At 37.8% G+C, this 18,707-nt stretch overlaps 1 protein-coding gene across 12 annotated transcripts in view; it reads left to right on the top strand.

The window, feature by feature from the left end:
• ANKRD44 (ankyrin repeat domain 44) overlaps positions 1-18,707 on the top strand; it is a 345,963-nt gene that overhangs the window by 204,902 nt on the left and 122,354 nt on the right. For 8 of the 12 annotated variants that reach the window (XR_004176609.1, XR_004176608.1, XR_004176610.1 and 5 more), the window contains 4 exons: positions 4,660-4,774; positions 14,588-14,670; positions 15,789-15,906; positions 17,866-17,934. Coding sequence is in view for 9 of the 12 variants with exons in the window: in XM_031651434.1 (XP_031507294.1) it covers positions 4,660-4,774; positions 14,588-14,670; positions 15,789-15,906; positions 17,866-17,934 (385 nt within the window). In the remaining 3 variants the exon portion in view is untranslated. The remainder of the gene's footprint in view (positions 1-4,659; positions 4,775-14,587; positions 14,671-15,788; positions 15,907-17,865; positions 17,935-18,707) is intronic. The other 4 variants (XM_031651435.1, XM_031651439.1, XM_031651441.1 and 1 more) reach the window with 2 other exon arrangements.

Below are 18,707 nucleotides of genomic sequence, written 5' to 3'. Positions count from 1 at the left end.
TTAAAAATAAGGCCAGATGCGATGGCTCACACTTGTAATCCCAGCACTTTGGGAGACTGAGGCAGGCAGATCGCTTGAGGTCAGCATTCAAGAGCAGCCTGACTAACATGGCGAAACCCCATCTCCACTAAAAATACAAAAATTAGCTGAACGTGATGACATGCGCTTGTAATCCCAGCTACTCAGGAGGATGAGGCAGGAGAATCACTTGAACTGGGGAGGCAGAGGTTGCAGTGAGCCAAGATCGTGCCACTGAACTCCAGCCTGGGCAGCAAGAGTGAGAGTCTGGCTCAAAAAAACAAACAAACAAACAAAGAAACAAAAAAACCCCCCAAAAACCCAAAATAACAACAACAAAAAACCCCACTGTAACACAGAAACAAAGATTTGAAGAAAGATCAGTATTTCTATTCAAGTTCCCATTTATAGTTCTCTGTCCCAGTCAGTTAAAAAGGGATTCCCTTTTTGTAAACAGCTATTAAGTTATAAACCCCTAAATGGGTAAACTTATCCGCAGCAAATTGATTTTCCAACAAAATTCTACACACAGAAGTCTTGAGAGTAGAGGGACGCATCCAAAATCCTGTGTGTACTAATTGGAGTTTTTGAAACAATTGTCCCCTTCACAAAGCGCACACATTTTGGTAATCATTTCACTTTGTAGCAAATATTCTTATACTCTAGCCCTGCGTTTTGCCAGTACACCTGGCTAGAAAAAAGCATTGTTTGCTGAAAACAAATGTTGGGGAGTTATTAGTTATAATGGCCAATAGTAGGATTCATTGGAATGAAGGACCATATAGATGTGATGAGGACCTTATGGACGGTCTTATTACAAGGAACAGTGTCCTGGCCTGGAAGGTGATGCTCTTTCCCCGGATCTGAGAAGACTCTCAATGGCTTCTTTTTGGCACAGTGCTCGAGTATACTGCTGATGGGAATGCTAATGGGCACAGCCTTTCTCAAAAGCTTGTTGCCAGTATGTATCAAGGGTCTCCATACTTTTAGTCCAGTAGTCCTACTTTTAAAAATGTTGCTGGCTGGGCGTGGTGGCTCACGCCTATAATTCCAGCACTTTGGGAGGCGGAGGCAGGTAGATCACTTGCGGTTGGGAGTTCGAAACCAGCCTGGCCAACATGGCAAAACCACATCTGTACTAAAAATACAAAACTTAGCTGGGCATGGTGGCAGGCACCTGTAATCCCAGCTACTCGGGAGGCTGAGGCAGGAGAATCATTTGAACCTGGGTAGGGGAGGTTGCAGTGAGCCAAGACTGCATCACTGCACTTTAGCCTGGCAGACAAAGCGAGACTTCATCTCAGGGGAAAAAAAAGGTTACTAAAGGAAATCATCTGAAATGTAAAGACTATTTGTAAATATGTTCATTCTTGTGTTTTTCTTAATAGCAAAGATTTGGATATGGCCTCAATGCCTATTAATTGGGGACTTGCTAAGTAAATTCTCTAGATACTGATATTATGTAGTCATTTACAATTATATTAATGAAAAAAATTAATGACATGGAAAGGTTTGTAATGTAACATTAAAGGAGAACATAGAATTAAAAAACTCTTTCTACACCAGGAACTCAACCGTGGGAAAATTCTACACACACATACACACATACACACAACTGGAAGGAAATATTCCAAAATACTAGTACTGACTATCTTGGATAATCAGTGAATTTATAGATGACTTCTGGTTTCTTCTTTATATTTCTATTTTACTGCATCTTCTAAATTTTCTACAATAAGAAAATACTTTCTCAATCAGAAATAAGGTGCTTAAAACAAATGTATCACCTCTTTCTAGATTGATTGAAGCCATTCATATATTTCTATTTCTCAGGGTTTTATATTACTTATCCTAGCATATATAGATGTGCGTATATGGTTTAGATGTCAGTATTGTGTGTATGTTTATGGACATAAATGAGCAAAAGTCATGAAAAATAGTTTACAGAAAAAGATAAACAAATGGTCCTTCTGTAATTATGAAAAGATGTTCAACTTCCCTCATATAAGAGAACTTCCCTTATAATAAGAGAAATGCAAATGAAAGCTGCAGAGAGATTCCAGCTCTTACCCATTAGACAGCAGATATTCAAAAGCTTGATGAGGCTAAAAGGAATAGTGCTTCTCATACTGTGCTGGTTAGAGTGCAAAATTGCACAGTGCCTACAGAGAGAAATCTGGCAAAATCTAACAAAACCACATATTAATTTTCCCTTTGACCTAGATATCTCCCTTCTGAAACTTTACCTTGAAGATACATCTAACAAATATGAAGCAACATACGTATGAGATGATTCACTGCAGCATTCCAGATAATAGCAAAATGTTATTTACAACCTAAATGCTTATCCATAGGACATGAATGTACTAAACTAGTACGACTGTGCAATGGAAAACAATAAAACTGTACAAAAATCAGGAAGATCTCCAATAAGTCATCTTTAGAAGTGAGTTATAGGATATACTGTTAAGTAGGGGGGAAATTCTTTTTTTTTTTTTTTTTTTTTTTTGCAAAGAGAAGCACAGAAGCATAAACTAAAACTAATGAAAATCATTACTATAGAATGTGTATGAGGGTGAAGAGGAAGGGATAAGAATGAGTAAGCCTTTTCAAAAATATTTTAACCTTTGAAATGTAAGTATTTTACATATTATTAAAATATGTAATAATATTTTATTATTAAAATAAAATAAAACCCAGTGAAAAAATTTGAAAGCAAACAGAATCAAATGAACCTAATTTATATTGATAATATAAGCACACAGTAAAAAATTCAGATAAATTTTGAACAAAGTACTCCCTACATATGCTAAAAATTATTGTGGAAAAGTCTGTTGGGAAATCAGATATCTGCACAGTCTCAAAGTATCACCCCACAGATTGCTGGTTAATTACAAAGAGGAAAAGATATTTTTGCAGTAAGTGTACTGGCAGACACCACCTTAACCAATTAAAAAAAAAAAAGCCTTGTTTTTAATTGTGGTAAAATATATATAACATAAAATTTATCATTTTAACGATTTTTAAGTGTATAGTTCAGTGGTATCCAGTGCATTCCCGCTGTTGTACAACCATCACCGCCATCCATTTTCAGAACTCTTTCTTTTCCCAAACTGAAAGTTGGTACCCATTGCAAGTAGTCAAACTTTGCATCGCCTGGTAATGGAGTTACTGTGTGTGTGCTAAGAAAATGCAGTGGGAAGCACGCATCTGCTCTGGGCATTATTGCCAAAATGTTTAGCCTGAATCTAATAATGAAAAAACCAAAAGACAACTCCAGAATGCAGAGCGTCTGACACAACTCGTGGTTTGGCCTCCAATAATATCAACGACATGAGAAACTTTAAAAAAAAAAAAAAAAAAGCCAGGAGGATTGTCTTGGATTAACAGAAACAAAGAGACGTGACAACCGAGTGCTATCAGGGTATTTTATTGGATCCTGGATTAAAACAAGATAACTGTTATAAAGCACATTTTGGGGACAGTCTGAGAAATTGGAATATGCACTAATATTACATAAAATTATTTTATGAATGTTAAATTTCTTGGGTAAAATGATGGAATTGTGGTTATGTGCAAAAATGTCTTCGTTCTTAGGAAAAACATACTTAGTGGTAAAATGTTATGATATCTAACTTCTTAAATGGTTCCTCAGATAAATGAATGATGAATAGACCATTGTACATATACACACACACACACACAAAAGGAAGAGGAAAAAATAAATTTAGTGAAATAAAAACTGGGGGAAGAGAAGGCAAAATAAAACATAATGACAATATTATTAAAAGAAGTATGGATGATTATTGTCATAGGCATTTTCAGTCTATTGTCTATGCTTTTACTCATTTTAGTCATAATATTAAAATATGATAAGCTAGATCATCAAATTACGTGAAATCATTTCCTGAACTCTCCATCCCCTTTGGTTCTTATGTTATAGGTCTTTAATTTAGGAGGGACAATTAAAATTAAACATGTCTTCAGAATTACACTTTATGGGATTTGAATACATTGTTCATTCAGAGCACGTGTTTAGTTGTGAGATTTGGATCCTTAACTAAGACAATATGGAAAGATTTCTCAAAAGCATTTCTTTTTCTTTTTCTTTTCTTTTCTTTTTTTTTTTATTTTGAGATGGAGTCTCACTTTGTCACCCAGGCTGGAGTGCAGTGGCGCAATCTTGGCTCACTGCAACCTCCGCCTCCCAGGCCCAAGGGATTCTGCTGCCTCAGCCTCCTGAGTAGCTGGAATTCCAGGCATGCACCACCACGCCCAGCTAATTTTTGTATTTTTGGTAGAGACAGGGTTTCACCATGTTGGTCAGGCTGGTCTGAAACTCCTGACCTCGTGATCCACCCACCTCAGCCGCCCAAAGTGCTGGGATTACAGGTGTGAGCCACCAAGCCCAGCCTCAAAAGCATTTCTAATAGACTTCTGTCTACGCAGATCTACTACTACTACTACTGCTTCAGAGGGTGACTTGTCCCCTTTAAACGCATTCTTGTACTTCAAAGCAAAGATGCACAACCGGAATAGGAAAGAAATCAACATTTGGTTGATACAAGAGACTAACTGAGAACGTAGCACCTGAATCAACCTGAATCCTTGCGTTATCCTGTATTAAAATATCTTTTTCAGGAGGTGAAATTGACTGTGTGGATAAGGATGGCAACACTCCTCTCCATGTGGCTGCAAGATACGGTCATGAGCTTTTGATTAACACCTTAATAACCAGCGGAGCTGACACAGCCAAGTAGGTTACCGCAAAAATACGGTGGAATAATTGCCTCAAGTGGGAATACTGCTGAAAAGATTCTTCCATGCAGTAGATAGTTCCTATTTATCCAGCTTAAGGTGGATCTGTACCATTATACTAAATACAAATTACATTTTAAATAAATTAAGTGCCTTTTAATGACAGAGGCAAAGAAGAACCAATTTTATTTTTTAGCTTCATCCAAATGAGGTCTATTTCAGTGGTTTTGATTAAGGAAACTTGAAGTTTATTCCCAACTTTTCTTTCTAATATTCTTCTGTCCTTCCCAATGCTTAATATTAAACAGGAAAAGTAAAACATAACTGAGCCAATTCAAAATTTATTCAGAGTGCTTACTCAGCTTTTCTGTTATAGAGTACAATTGAGTCAATCTGCTATGTAGGGAAGGGGGAAACTGACTTCATTTTGAACTTCAATTCCACAAAAATACATAAAGCATCTATGCTGGGTGCTATGGGAGATTTCAGAAGATGTAAGTTATCTAGTTTCAAGGAGCTCATAATTTTGTTTAGGGCCCAAGACCCACTTAAGTCAAAGAACTGTGCAACATCATATATCATAAAGTTCTAAATGAAGCAGACTTAAGTGGCAAATGTTTGGTGTAGACAATCTGTGTCACAGAATATAGACAGGGAGGAGAGAGCTCAAAGGTGGCCAGTGTTTTCTGAAAAGGCTTCAAGGAGAAGATGAATTTTAGCTAGGCTTTAGGGGCTGAGAATTATCTGAGTACAGCTAAGGGTGGCAGCCATCCTAAGCAGGGAGGAAAGCGGGAACAAAAGAGGCAAAGACTCCACACCAGGGAAGAGCTTGGCCTGACAGAGTAGAGAATGTGGTGATGCTATGCGCCACCCAGGGGCAGGACCCAGGGTGGTTGGGAGCCCAGGCTTTGGTGGGTGCTCCCTTGAGGCCAATCCAAGCTGCTTCCCTTGTGAGCAGTGTGACTTTAAGCCCCTTGCCTCATTGGAAAAATTGTAGTAATACTAAGACTTATCTATAGGTTTGTTATGAGGATTAAATGACTTAATTACTAGTAAAGCTCTTTGGTATCTGGTAAGATCTATATGAGTTCTACAAATACATCTGCTAAGGTTATTAAAAAGATAACCCATGTTAAAAGCTCTTTGAACAGTGCCTGGCACATAGTCAGCTATCAATATATGTTAGCTATTATTTTATTATTTAATAATAGGTAGTAGAACTAAATTAAAGAGGGCCTTCAATCCCTGAATAAAGAGTTTAGCCTTGATCACAGAGACTGTGTATAACAGTAACTGAATTTTTAGAAGAAAAACCATATGAGGGCAGTGTATCTTAGGAATTTTGTTTTATTTGTCAATTTTGTGCAACACAGTTGAAAGTCTTATACGAGAATGAGCTAAAATTGAAATGGTCTGGGGAAAATGTAGTGGGATCATGAAATCAGATTCACAGAGGGCCAGGTATTCTGGACTTAAAATGAATTTTGTGAAGCACTCTGGTAGATTGGCAGGATATAATGGTTTATCTTCATCAGTCCAATATTAAGTTGAACTGGGTTCCAAACACCTCCCAGTCTAGTAATAGAGATAAGAACAAGCACAAATGACTGTGTATTGTGAAGTTTGTTAAGATGGATGTTTGTGCCAGGCTGTGGGAACAAAGTGAGAGAGAGAGACACTAATTTTCTGGATCCCTGAGAAGAGACAATGTTGTAACAAAAGGAAGGATATGTAGGAGTTTGCTAGATGGACAGAATCATGGGGTAGAAAGAGAAATGGGAGCAAGGAAGAATATCCCAAGAAGAGGGAACAGTCGTTATAAAGACATAAACATGTGAACATGTTAAAAGCACATTTCTAAAGCTGGGTCATTGGATGTTTGGTGGGTGGAGTGGAAAGAAATGAGGTGGAAAGGCTGGAAGAGCCACATCTCAAAGGACTTTGCAAGTCCTGCTAAGGAATTAGATTCCATTCTGAGTCATTCGGAAGCTGTTAAAGAATTATAAGTGGGTGTAGAACAGGTTGTGTCTAATGATCCCATTTGTGTGTAAGAAAGATCCCTCTGATAGCAGTCCAGACATACTGGAGGCGGTCCAGACGTATTGGAGGCAGTCCAGGCTAGAAACGCTTGGCAGCCTCTTGCAGATGTCCAGGGAAGAAAAGATGAGGTCTTGGGCTAAAGATGAGGCTGAGGGATGACAGAAGAGGAGAATGCTGACAAATAGTATTAGCAGTGGGATGTCTTTTTACAGAAGAGAGGGGAATCTGCTGTGAGCCAAAAGAACTTTTTAATTGGGATGTTGTAAGTTAAAATAAGCCTCTCAGTTTTGTGGAAAGAGCTCTACACTAAGATTCAGGATGCTCTTACCAGGTTCTGGAGTTCCCAACCAGATTGTGGATGTCCAAAGCTAGAGACTGCAATAAATGCTCAGTGTTAATTAAGCAGAAAAAAAATTTAGGCACCAACTGATTTTACCTGTAATGTGTTAATATTTTCAGTGGTATTTTTTTCAGCTTTGGGTTACTTGGGAAATTTTAGCCAAACAATTACGAATGTCTGATTTTCTTCTAGACTTGAATCCATTTTAGGAATAAAAATAAGCTGGACCCAATAGTTACTTTAAATTTTTCCGTAAAAACCATTTAATTCAATATGATTGAAATTCATTTCCTTGTAATTATTTTGCTTTCAATTTATGGAAACACAGACCATGTAGCAAAAATGCCTTAAAAATAGCATTGTTGTTCAAGTAGCCTTTTCTTCCATTGTCTCTGCTATGTCCTAGGGACACAGATAAGGGAAACATTGTCTCAGTCTCAAAGAGCCATGTCTGCTTCCTTTGTCACAATGAATCTGGGGATGCGACATGCTACCTTCAGTGACAATGGTTCCTTAGGGCAGTGATTGTATGTGTGTGTGTGTAAGTGCCTTTGTGTGTTTGTGTGTGGGGGAGAATGGAAACCACCCTAGGGCAAAATATCAAAATGAAGGGAAGAGTAATTGGAGAAGATTAAATTTGCCAAAAGCCTCTCAGAAAATCACTGTTCTCTGGGTTCCTTATAGAATTATTAAAAAGGAGAAAAATAGGCCTTTCATAAATAAGTGAAAAAACAAATAGCATTTGTGGAAAGAACCCATCTTCATTCATAAGCAATATAGCCAAACGTATTTAAATTAACTCTATATGACAAGTTTTATCATTATTACTTTCTTACGAATTTATTTGAATCTAAAGTAAACGTCAGCCCTTGACTAGAATGTTCTTTGTTATTCTTTTTGCTTCTCTGAACTTTAAGTCAGAGTCACTTCCTATGGTTTGACTCAGTGCTCATGCAACTTTACATAGTGTCAAAGCCGTTTGATTTATCTTCTTTAATTTTGTTAGTTTGGGGATTGTCTCCAGGATTTTAATTTGCCTATTTGCTTACCAATTATGCATTCTTTTTCTGCCTCAACTGCAACAGAATTAGGGGTATGATAGTTTATAGATAGCTGGCTCTGACATTCATTCATTCATTAAATATTGGTTGAGGGCCTAAGTGGTACCTACGATGCCAGGTTCTGGGCATCGTATAGAGGTCCCTGCCCTTGAGGAATTTATAATCTCCTGGGAGCAAGATTTAAACAAGCAATACAATCATGCACGCTAAGTGTAATGCCAGAGCAGTTGCTGGGTGCCACTGGAATGTGTGAAAACATATCTAAGATGTGGAACCCAGTCTCGCAAGACTAGAGAAGCAAGATGTAAAGGTTAACCAAGACTGAAGGGTGACTAGCAGTTAGCTCATAGTAGCAAGAGTCTTTTAGATCCTCAGTATATACTTGTTTTTATTATAATGATACATAAATATGTATAAACGTAAACTAGATAAACTCCTTAGGCTTTTGACACTAACAAATTAATATATTTAAAAATTACAAAATACATGCAAACAGAAACCAACACCACTCATGTTAACTGTACAGTTTAGTAGTAGCAAACATTATGAGTGCTTCCCTCTGGGCACTGCTTTGAGGGGTTACATTTAACTTTCACCATAACCTCATGGGGTAAGTGCTATGATTATTCCCATCTTAAATGGGAATGTGTAAATGAGGCACAGAGAGGTTCAGTTACCTGCTCAAGGTCACAGAGCCAGTAAGGGGTAGAAATGGGACTCATCTTCGGTCCATTGGATCTGGACCCTCAGCTCGTGAGCACGTGGCTTGCTGCCCCTACATAACAGATGATGTGATAGTTCACATTTTGCCAAAGTGAAATCACCATTTGTGTAGGATTATGGTCCTGGTGGCTGAGGTGCAGGCTCTTTAGAGTTCAGTGTACACTTCAAGAATGGAGGTTTTGCAGTGGCTTAAAGTGGTGGAACAGTGGACTTGGCATGCAGCACAGAACCCCTTATTCAAACTACTGCCAAATTTTGTTTATATGGAAGGCTCAGGTACTGCATTATCGTTGGGCCTCCCTAGGTTCAGTCCTGTCACTTGTCTATTGAGCCCATCTTTATTCTTTTCTCACTGGCCCATGCCAGTACTACACTAACACCAGTGTGATCCTCAGTACAATCATGGGCACTGAAATTAGGCAGAGGTATGTGGTAATAAAGGGCCACTCCGATGAGCCAAAAAAATGCTTTTATGCCAGTTGTTTTAGATTATCATGAAAAGGAAAATACAGGTTAAAGATTCTCACTGAGAACTCTTGTGATCCCAAAGATATTTCCAGTGCTTCAGAGATGCACTGATTAATTGGAGAAATAACGGGAGAAGCAGGAGAGAAAGATAAGAGAGTTTCAGATAGAGGGACTGGTATGTGCAAAGGCCTGGGGGCAGGACAGAGCCTGGCACTTAGAGGAATGGAAACAAGTTTATTGAGATTCTAGAATATGCAGATTAGACAACAGCCAGATAGAGAAGGGGCCTCTCCAGCCACTTTAGAGTGTTTAAACTTGATTCAAAAGGAACCACTGAAAACATCTGTTCATTGCAAATAACAAGGACCAGGTCTCATGGCTGTCACTTAAGGGTGCATAATAAATACTTGGAATTGCATAGATAAAATTCATAAGAAATTGGTTTGTTTAGTTGGACTGATCATTTGGGTAAAAAATCAAAATCATCCTATTCTAAATTTAGGAAATGTTTTTGTCTCACCCACTCAGTGAGCAAAGCTAAAACAATCCCACTTTGCTGGGACACTTGTGAGGTAAATATTATAAAGAATTTAGACACACACAAAAATAACAGAAATGTTAACTGATCATGATTCATTCTTGGCTTTTAAGGAATCATACACCTGATTTTAAGGAAGTACAACCTGATTACAACTTCAAAACTCATCTACTGCTGATTACCAGTTAAGCTTATATGGATTGCAAGGGCAACAATCATACTAACATGTGTGGTAAAGGATTTCCATGTGACTGATGCTCCCTTTTAGCACTACGTGAACATTATCTCAATAGGTCCTTAACAGTTGCTCCATGATAGAGTCACTGTAATTATCTTATTTTTCCGAGGAGGGAACCATTATGCACTCGCCAAAGATGAAGTAGATAGCAAGTGGCAAAATGAGGACTCAAACCCCAAGTTTCTGACTCTGTCACTTTAATCATATGTTCTTTACCCACATGGCCTAAAGAAGAAGGCTCTAGAAAAGACTGGATGTAGGGAGGGCAGCCACGTCTCCCTGATGCCAAGGGGAAAGCTTCAAAGACCCCAAATTCTAATCGTGTGAAGGCTCTTTCTTCACTTCTAATAGCTCTCTGCAAGACAGGCCTGCAGACCTCATTGATTCTGAAATAACTGGGTAGGAGATGCCAACTAACAGCTAAATTAGAACTAGCTAATATAAATGTGTTCCATTAATTTAATGACTGGTCAAATAAATGTGGCAATTTAACCGGAATTGTTCTCCTCTTCCGTGTAACTTATGCATTGTTAACTTTGGTGTGATTTGGCACCTCCATTCTTGATCTTCCTTGACGTATACCTGATGAAGTAAGAGTGATGCTTCTTAATTGGCTAAGACAGCCAAGTTCTGATTTTCCTGCTAAAGGTTTTATAATCTTTCCTTTATGATAAGTCTTATTTTATAAAAATAAAGTAGTAATTTTATTTTGAAATACATAAATCATTTCTGAATTGATTCAGGGACACTGAATTCTGCTTTTCTTTTCTTTCCAATCTTGGCTTGAAACTTAGTTTTACTATTTGAACCATAGTTTCATATCCAAGTGCAAATGCCAATAGTATTTGAGTCTACATGAATCTATTTTCAAATCCGGCACTGAAGTAGTAACTTTTTATTCACTGTGGAGTAAAAAATATATATCAAACATAATTTTTACTAGACCTTTTAAATTAGAGTGATTCTATCTCTCTCATCTTCTCAGGTTTGTAAGGAGCAGTGAAAAAAATCAGGGAATGTAGAATGTGATGAATTATACAAAGATGGGTTTTAAGTGGCAAGATTGATTGGAAATATTGATAATGAGGTTTATGGAATATATCATATTGTTTCTGTTATACTATCACTTATACTTTTTGTTTGTCCCAAGTGGTTTCTTATAGAGTTTGATGCTATTTCCTCAAATTCATTTGCTTGTATTGTTTTACATAAAGATATATATGGAACTTTATAAACTATATTGTATATATATTATGTGTATATATATTTTTATTTTTGGGTGTGTATGAACATATTTGTGTGTGTGTGTGTGTTTGTATGTATGTATGCATTTAAAGAATGAGAAAGGCTCAAAGAAATCTTGAGAAATCCAGTCCTTGATTCCAGGCACATTCTTTCAGGAATGAAAATATTCTATCCATTTTCCTTTTCTAAATGTCCAGATACATTTAATCACATATTTTTGCCTTAAATTCCCAAAACAAATAAAACGATTACGTAAAATCACATTAGCTTTAGCTTCCATTTAATAAGGAAGTTTTAAAACATGTTATGCATTAAAAAAAAAAAAAAAAAAAAAAGAATGTTTCTCTCGAATCAGGAGGGAACAATATAAATAATAGCATAAGTAGAAAAGCTTCTCTCCTATGCCCCAACTCCCTCTCCCTTTTCAGAACATCAAGGTCATCACTGATGCAATTGCATTTCAGAATTTTTTTTTGGTAAATGATGAGAGAGGCAATTACAAGCAGTTCTTCTCCACATGACGCTGCCTGGAAGACGAGCAAATTGCATCACTTGATGGATGCCAGCTATTATACACACTGGGCTGGAATCTCCATATAGGGAAAGGAAAACAAACAGAGGGAAGACTGAACAAAACCACCTTTAAATAGGAAGAAGCTATTATGGAAAGAGAAAACAGTGGCTAATTGCTGACAGAATTGAATTTTGCAAAACACTGAATACCATGAAATGTCTGTGAATGTGTATATCCTTTTACACAGTCACACACACATCACCATAATAATTTTTGAGATGGTAAATAAAATGTATGTACCCAAAGCTTAACAAATTCAAATCATACGTTTTCTTTATGAAGCATGGAGTCTGAAAATGGGCCACTTTGTGCCAGAGAGGAGACTTAGGCATTTAATGCTGCAGGGTGTAAACAGATACAGTCCCATACTTGTTTGTATTAAGTAGAAGGTTTTAAAAAGCTGAAATGTATTATTTGATTAAAATGAGGTGTTATGAGAAGTGGTCACTAACATTATAGATGCTTGTAAGTACACAGGAGCCACCTGGTGATGCTGTTTGTTATGAACCACAATTCAGCACATGGCTTTGGGTTCTTGTTGAAGAAGATGTAGTAGGGAAGACGAGGAGGATTTAATCCCGAAGGCAAAAAAGTGCTGCCATCAGAAGGCTGCCTGTCCCTTAAGAGGTCATCCTGGGGACTGTGTCTTAGTTGGGGGTCAGTCTATAAAGTCCTTTTCTAGATTCTCTCATTAATACTACTAGGTTTATGAAATATAAGCAAAGTAATGTTTATTACCCCCAATTGTGTTTTTGTGACTGGTATTGTGATGTGGGTTAATGTGCAACATAAAAATTTATTAGGAAGATGAAGTTTGATCAGCAAAAGGCAAACATTAGTTTTTATTCTCATCCAAAACTTTATTCTCAACAATGTAGCCATGATTAACCCCTAGCAAAGTGCTTGGGACATAATACAACAATAATATTTGTTTATCAAATCAAGACATAAAACAAGGGCTGAGCGTGGTGGCTCATGCTTGTAATCATAGCACTTTGGGAGGCCAAGGTAGGTGGATTGCTTGAGCCCCGGAGTTCAAGACCAGCCTGGACAACATGGCAAAACCCTGTCTCTACAAAATACACCAAAAAATTAGGTGGGTATAGTGATGTGTGCCTGTGGTGGTCCGAGCTACTCAGGAGGCTGATGTGAGAGGATCACCTGAGCCCAGGGAGGTCAAAGCTGTAGTGAGCTGTGATTACACTGAAGCAGAATATTTCCCTGACCACTTTGTGGTACTTGTGACAGGGGTACCTTGTTTACTCAGCCTGCCACTCTCAACTCCTCGCTGGAAGGAACCCGTGAGCGAATGAGCATGGGAACTGGAGTGAATGAGTGCTGGAACCAGCTGGCTGCTTTGGCACTGGCAGGAGTGAACTCTGTGCAGGCCCTGCAGCGGCATCCAGGCGGGGGTGCCTGCAACTCCCAAAGCCCCCGAGGGCATGTTACAGTGCTCTTTGAACTCTGCCGTCCATGGTTGGGTTAAGTGTTAACAGCTCAGTGGGTCCTTTGCCTTTTTGCATGAGGCAGCTGCCCTCCCCCAGCGAGGGCAAAGGGCCAATGTGACAGCCTTTTATATCTGCACTTGTGGCTCCTGAGTTCTCGTTTGGCATCCAGGAAAAATGAGGTCTCATGAACAAATCGAAGGATGATAAATGCAGGGGATTTTATTGCCGATGAAAGTGACTCTCAGTGGGAAGGGGAGCTGAAAAGGGGACGGGATGGGTAGATAATTCCCTGAAGTCCAGCTGTCTCTGGCCAGATTGTCCTCCAAAGTTATGCCATCAAGCTGTCTCTCTGAAATCAAGCTGCTTCTCTCTGACATTCAGCCATAGTCTTGTCTACTAGCTGAGTCTGGGGTTTTTATAGACACAGGATTCGGTGGAGGAGGGCCATGGGTGGTTTAGGAAAAGGCAACATTTGAGTGGGAAAACAGGGATATAAGTTCTCACTTTGGGGCACAGTTTCAGGCTTTTCAGCTTGAGTATGGGGTTTTGCTCAGAACCTGCCCTTTTCTGCCTAGAATTTCTGTGCCCCCTGCCTGTATCATTGTATCAGCACCACTGCACTCCAACCTGGGTGACAGAGTGAGACTCTGTCTCAAAAAAAAAAAAAAAAAAAAAGTAGAAAAAAAAGAAAGAAAGGAAACAGGTTGCTTTTCAAACTTGAGTTTGTTTTGCTCAGTATTGTTATCTCCAGCCCTTAGCATAGTCTATGATGCTTAGAAAGTGTTGAATAGATGAATGAGAGAATGAGACATACAATTGCCAAGCTGAAAGAAAATGAGAGGGAAATTATTTTAAATTTAAAGAGTCATGCTTTATGTGAAACAGATTTTTTTTAAAATATACATTCCTATGGCAATGGGCTTTTAATTATGGTTTTGATTCAGGCATTTATTATTTTAAGATAGAAACTGGTTGCATAATTATTTATTGAATGGAAGAATTACTGAATTATTTCAGCCAAGACTCCCTACACAAGGTGTTGTTAATTTTCATCAGAGAATCTAGAAAGGTAATTGTCCTTCCGCACTTATCTTGAGATCTGTTGCCGTGAGCGCCTCTGTTTTCTTACTCCTCAGGTGTGGAATCCATAGCATGTTCCCTTTACATTTAGCTGCCCTAAATGCTCACTCTGACTGCTGCAGAAAGTTGTTATCATCAGGTAAGTAAAACCATTAGCAGAAATGAGGCTTAATGTGTCCTGTACATGAGTCAATGGCTTCAGGTGTCTGGTCAGAGTGAGTGGCTGCGTGTGCTTCATGTCATTACCTGACTTGTCAGGATGAGTTGTGTTCCTCAACTAACTGCATGTGACAGCTCCCAACAATCCTTGGTGTTAAAGCTGTTTGAATGTCATTATTCCTGCCCCAGAATGAGAGTCTTGCCTGCTTTTCAAGTTAAAGCTGGGTGTTCTAGGGTGAAAAGAAGCAGGGATGGCCAGAGTTTATAGAAAAGTTACGTCACAGAAGAAGGAAAAGTCTTTGAGGTTTAAAATGATGGATTAGCATTTAATATTTTTCAACAAAGGAAAAAGGTTAAATACCCTACATCTGGTGGTAGAAAACGTCATGTTACTTTCCCACTCCCCGGGCATTGAAAAATCACTATGGCTGATTTCCTCCAACTAGGTTTAATTTCGATTTTTTAAATATGAGACTATTTGGAGCCAAGAGATTGTTTCTGGTTTGGAGCTTTGCTAATCTTTCTTATCACTACCTCTGCCAACTGTCATATATCAAGAAATTCCTGGGCTTTCAAAAGTGGTAGAGGTCTGCAAGGCAAAGATTGTTTATGAATTAATTCATCAGATATCCCAGAGGCATTTTTTTTCCTTTAAGTACTTTACCTATGGCTGATTCTGCTTTCACTGCTGTTGGCCTGTTTAGAAAATAATCCCTGCATGCAAGCATGTTTCCCAACTCTTAAACCAACTGAAAGGTTGAAATATACTTCAGAAAATGTCTATTCCAGCATGCTAAGATTATTCCTTTGCCTCCATGTTTTGTCCATGAGTTCTATCTGCCTGTCGATTGCCCTACTTATCTCAAATTGGTTTCATAAATTTCTATCCTGGGATTAAAAAATGGGGCTGTGGTTCACCCAGGGCTGAATGTTAAAATAAATCCTTCTTGACTTCACGGTTCTTCCTATAAAATTGACAAGCTTGAGCAGTTACCATTCGTTTCCATGACAACCTCTTTCTGACTACAATTGCTTGCATTCTGGTTTTTCTACTAACTGATTTTTCTGTCTCTGCAATGTTTCTTGTGGTTTAACTAGGACAAAAGTATAGCATAGTATCCTTGTTTAGTAATGAGCACGTGCTGTCTGCAGGCTTTGAAATAGACACCCCAGATAAATTTGGAAGAACGTGCCTTCATGCTGCTGCTGCAGGAGGGTGAGTAGTTAGCAATTCTAGTTAATTTATGACTTAATTACTAATTCATCTTTATCGACTTAAGTTGTCTGTGAATCAAAGGCAATTTCCTTAGTAAAATAAGTAAGAATTATTTCTACCGACGATCAAATATCTCTATGTTATATTTCCCCACATCACGTGCATTTTGTTTCACCAAAGAAAAATTATTAGCCCATCTCAAATAACAAATAGTTTTTTTTGTTTTCTTCTTTCTCTTTTCTTTCTTTTCTTTTTTTAAATTATAGATTTTCAGGCTATAGAATACATATCTGTTACTCCATATACCAAAAGAAAATAATTTGAAATTTGTTCCTTGCTTTTTCCTCTTTTGTTGCTGGTATGTGGGTGATAATCAAAAGAATCAAGGATTGAATTAATTTATGTTCATTTATAGACATTTTTTCATTATTTCAGATATCATTTTTAGTCTTTTAATGATTAAGTGTGAACATAGGTCAAGAAAACCCAAAAGACAGGCAATTCTTACCTTTTTTTTAAGTTGTAAAGAGAATTTTTCCTCAGCTACTTTCTTTTCACATACCAGTGGTAAGATTGAAGCTCTGATCAATATGTTATTGATATATGTGACCACACATTGACTAAACATGGCATCTCTTGGATGACTTGTTTGGAGAAGATGTTGGTTCTTAATCAGGTTCCTGGTCCTTAAGGAACAGCAATGCTTCTCCATTTGTCATTTGTATATTACCAAAGTCATTACCTATTTATCAGAGGTGGATAAATGGTGACACTTTAGGGCTCCTTATTTACGTGAGTCCCTTCTGAATTCTTATAACTAGATTTGTAGTCATAATTTTGTATTATTTTTTAAAAAGACCCCTTCCCCCACCTCAGCCCCCACACTGTATGAGCTTCATGAGCCACACAAGTTGGATCTGCTACTGCCTTTGATCCTTTGGCATCATTCAGTAAGAGACAGGTGCTTTATATCAGCTGGGGTGCTATACCAACACATACTTGTCTTAAAAAGTTCTTATATGTTATGATTGAAAGAGCTATTTCTCTGAGAAGGTAGCTATAAAGGGTGGGTGTAGGATGAGGAGAGCCCTACTCAGGTTTATCATTGAGATGATTTTTCTTATTTAAATTATAGTAATAATTCCAGGCCACTTCTAGCATCCTAAGTTTAGAACAATGATGGACAATTGTCTCTTTTTTATGCTCACATTTAAAAAATATCACACCTGTACAGAAAGTGACAACATACAATTCCAGATTCATGTCTGAAATTCTATTAGAATTACTATTTAGCTACATGCCCTTTAATAGGAAAAATCACTTTGATGGGTCCTTTTCTCTCTACTAAATATGATTTATTGCTTCTGCAAATGATAAAGAAGCTATGGAAGATCACTGTGCTCCATGACATCATTTTCAACCTTGGTTCTGCACATATATTTGCATAAATTACAAAGACAGGGAAATACAGTTGTTTTATTTTCCATTAAGGAGTGTCTGGGTTGAAAGTAGTTATCATAGTGAATTCATTCTGCTGTGATAGAAGGTAACGCCCATCCACTCTGGCTCATTGTTTAAAGGTGACATGAAATTATTATAGGTTTAAGTGGTTGTTTCATAAACTCTTGATGGTTTTGAAAAAGAATTTTAGGATAAATGATGAAACCATCACCGGAGGGTTTAATCATGTAATAATCATTAAATTTCTTAGTCATGGAATTGGAAATGTTCCACCAAGCTCTTTAATCTATTGATTCATTAGCTTTGAAAAAGGAATCATAGGAACTTTAGATCCTTACCATATGTCATTACTCTAATATGTTCAGGTTTTTATTAGCTGAATTTAGACCGGGAGCTATCTTTTCATCTTGTCCTGCACTCTGCAGAAAATAGCTCTTGCTGAAGATAGGCCAGTAATTGATCTCTTCCATCTTAATGATGTTTTCCCTGTCTTTCTAGTAATGTGGAATGTATAAAACTCTTGCAAAGCAGCGGAGCAGATTTCCATAAAAAGGACAAGTGTGGGAGGTATGTAATCAGAGAGTTCTGCTTCAAGTGCTTAAATAAAAGGAAGTAGGAGTGGTCTATCTGGTAATCAAGTGATGTTGAAATGGTAAACTGGGAAGTTAGCCGGGGGGATTTCATCCTCCTCGGAAGGAAGTCCTTTCTCATAGAGGTTGCCAACAAAGCAAATAACAAGCCACAAAGAAAGCATCTCCACTCACAGCTGCTGTTTAGATGTGCCAATTGTCTCTTTTTTTTTTTTTCAGTTAAAAGACAAAACAAAACTCCTACATGGATATAGTTTGGAAAATCCTGTTTCTAGCAGAGTGGAATACATAAGTCCTAGTCATAAGATCTAGAATATTTTATTATATGTATTGAACATTTCATCTTGGGATGAATTTTCAGCCATGTTTAAAACATTAAGTACACATGTTTAAAACATTAAGTGCACACACACCACCAATGGGTCATAGAACTCTTCTTACTTTAATGATCCTTTATATAAGTAAATGATGCCATGATGCTAGCTGGTACGTGGATATATATTTTTCATGTATATACATATGTATAATTTTTTTTTCCCATTGTATCTCTTTACCCTTCCTTTCTACATGTACCCTCCTTCTCTGGGGTTGCCACAAATTTCTCCTCTTACCAACTTGTCTAAGGCAACTCCTACCCGCCCTCAGATTTATGTCAGTGATACCTCCTTGTGCACCGATGGGCATGCCCCTCTTCTCTGCTCCTCTAGCACCCTAATCATTCATGACTGCAAAGTACCTCATGCTGTTCTT

The sequence above is a fragment of the Papio anubis genome, chromosome 10, assembly GCF_008728515.1.
Source record: "Papio anubis isolate 15944 chromosome 10, Panubis1.0, whole genome shotgun sequence".
NCBI lineage: Eukaryota > Metazoa > Chordata > Mammalia > Primates > Cercopithecidae > Papio > Papio anubis.
This window is presented reverse-complemented; position numbering and strand designations above follow the sequence as displayed.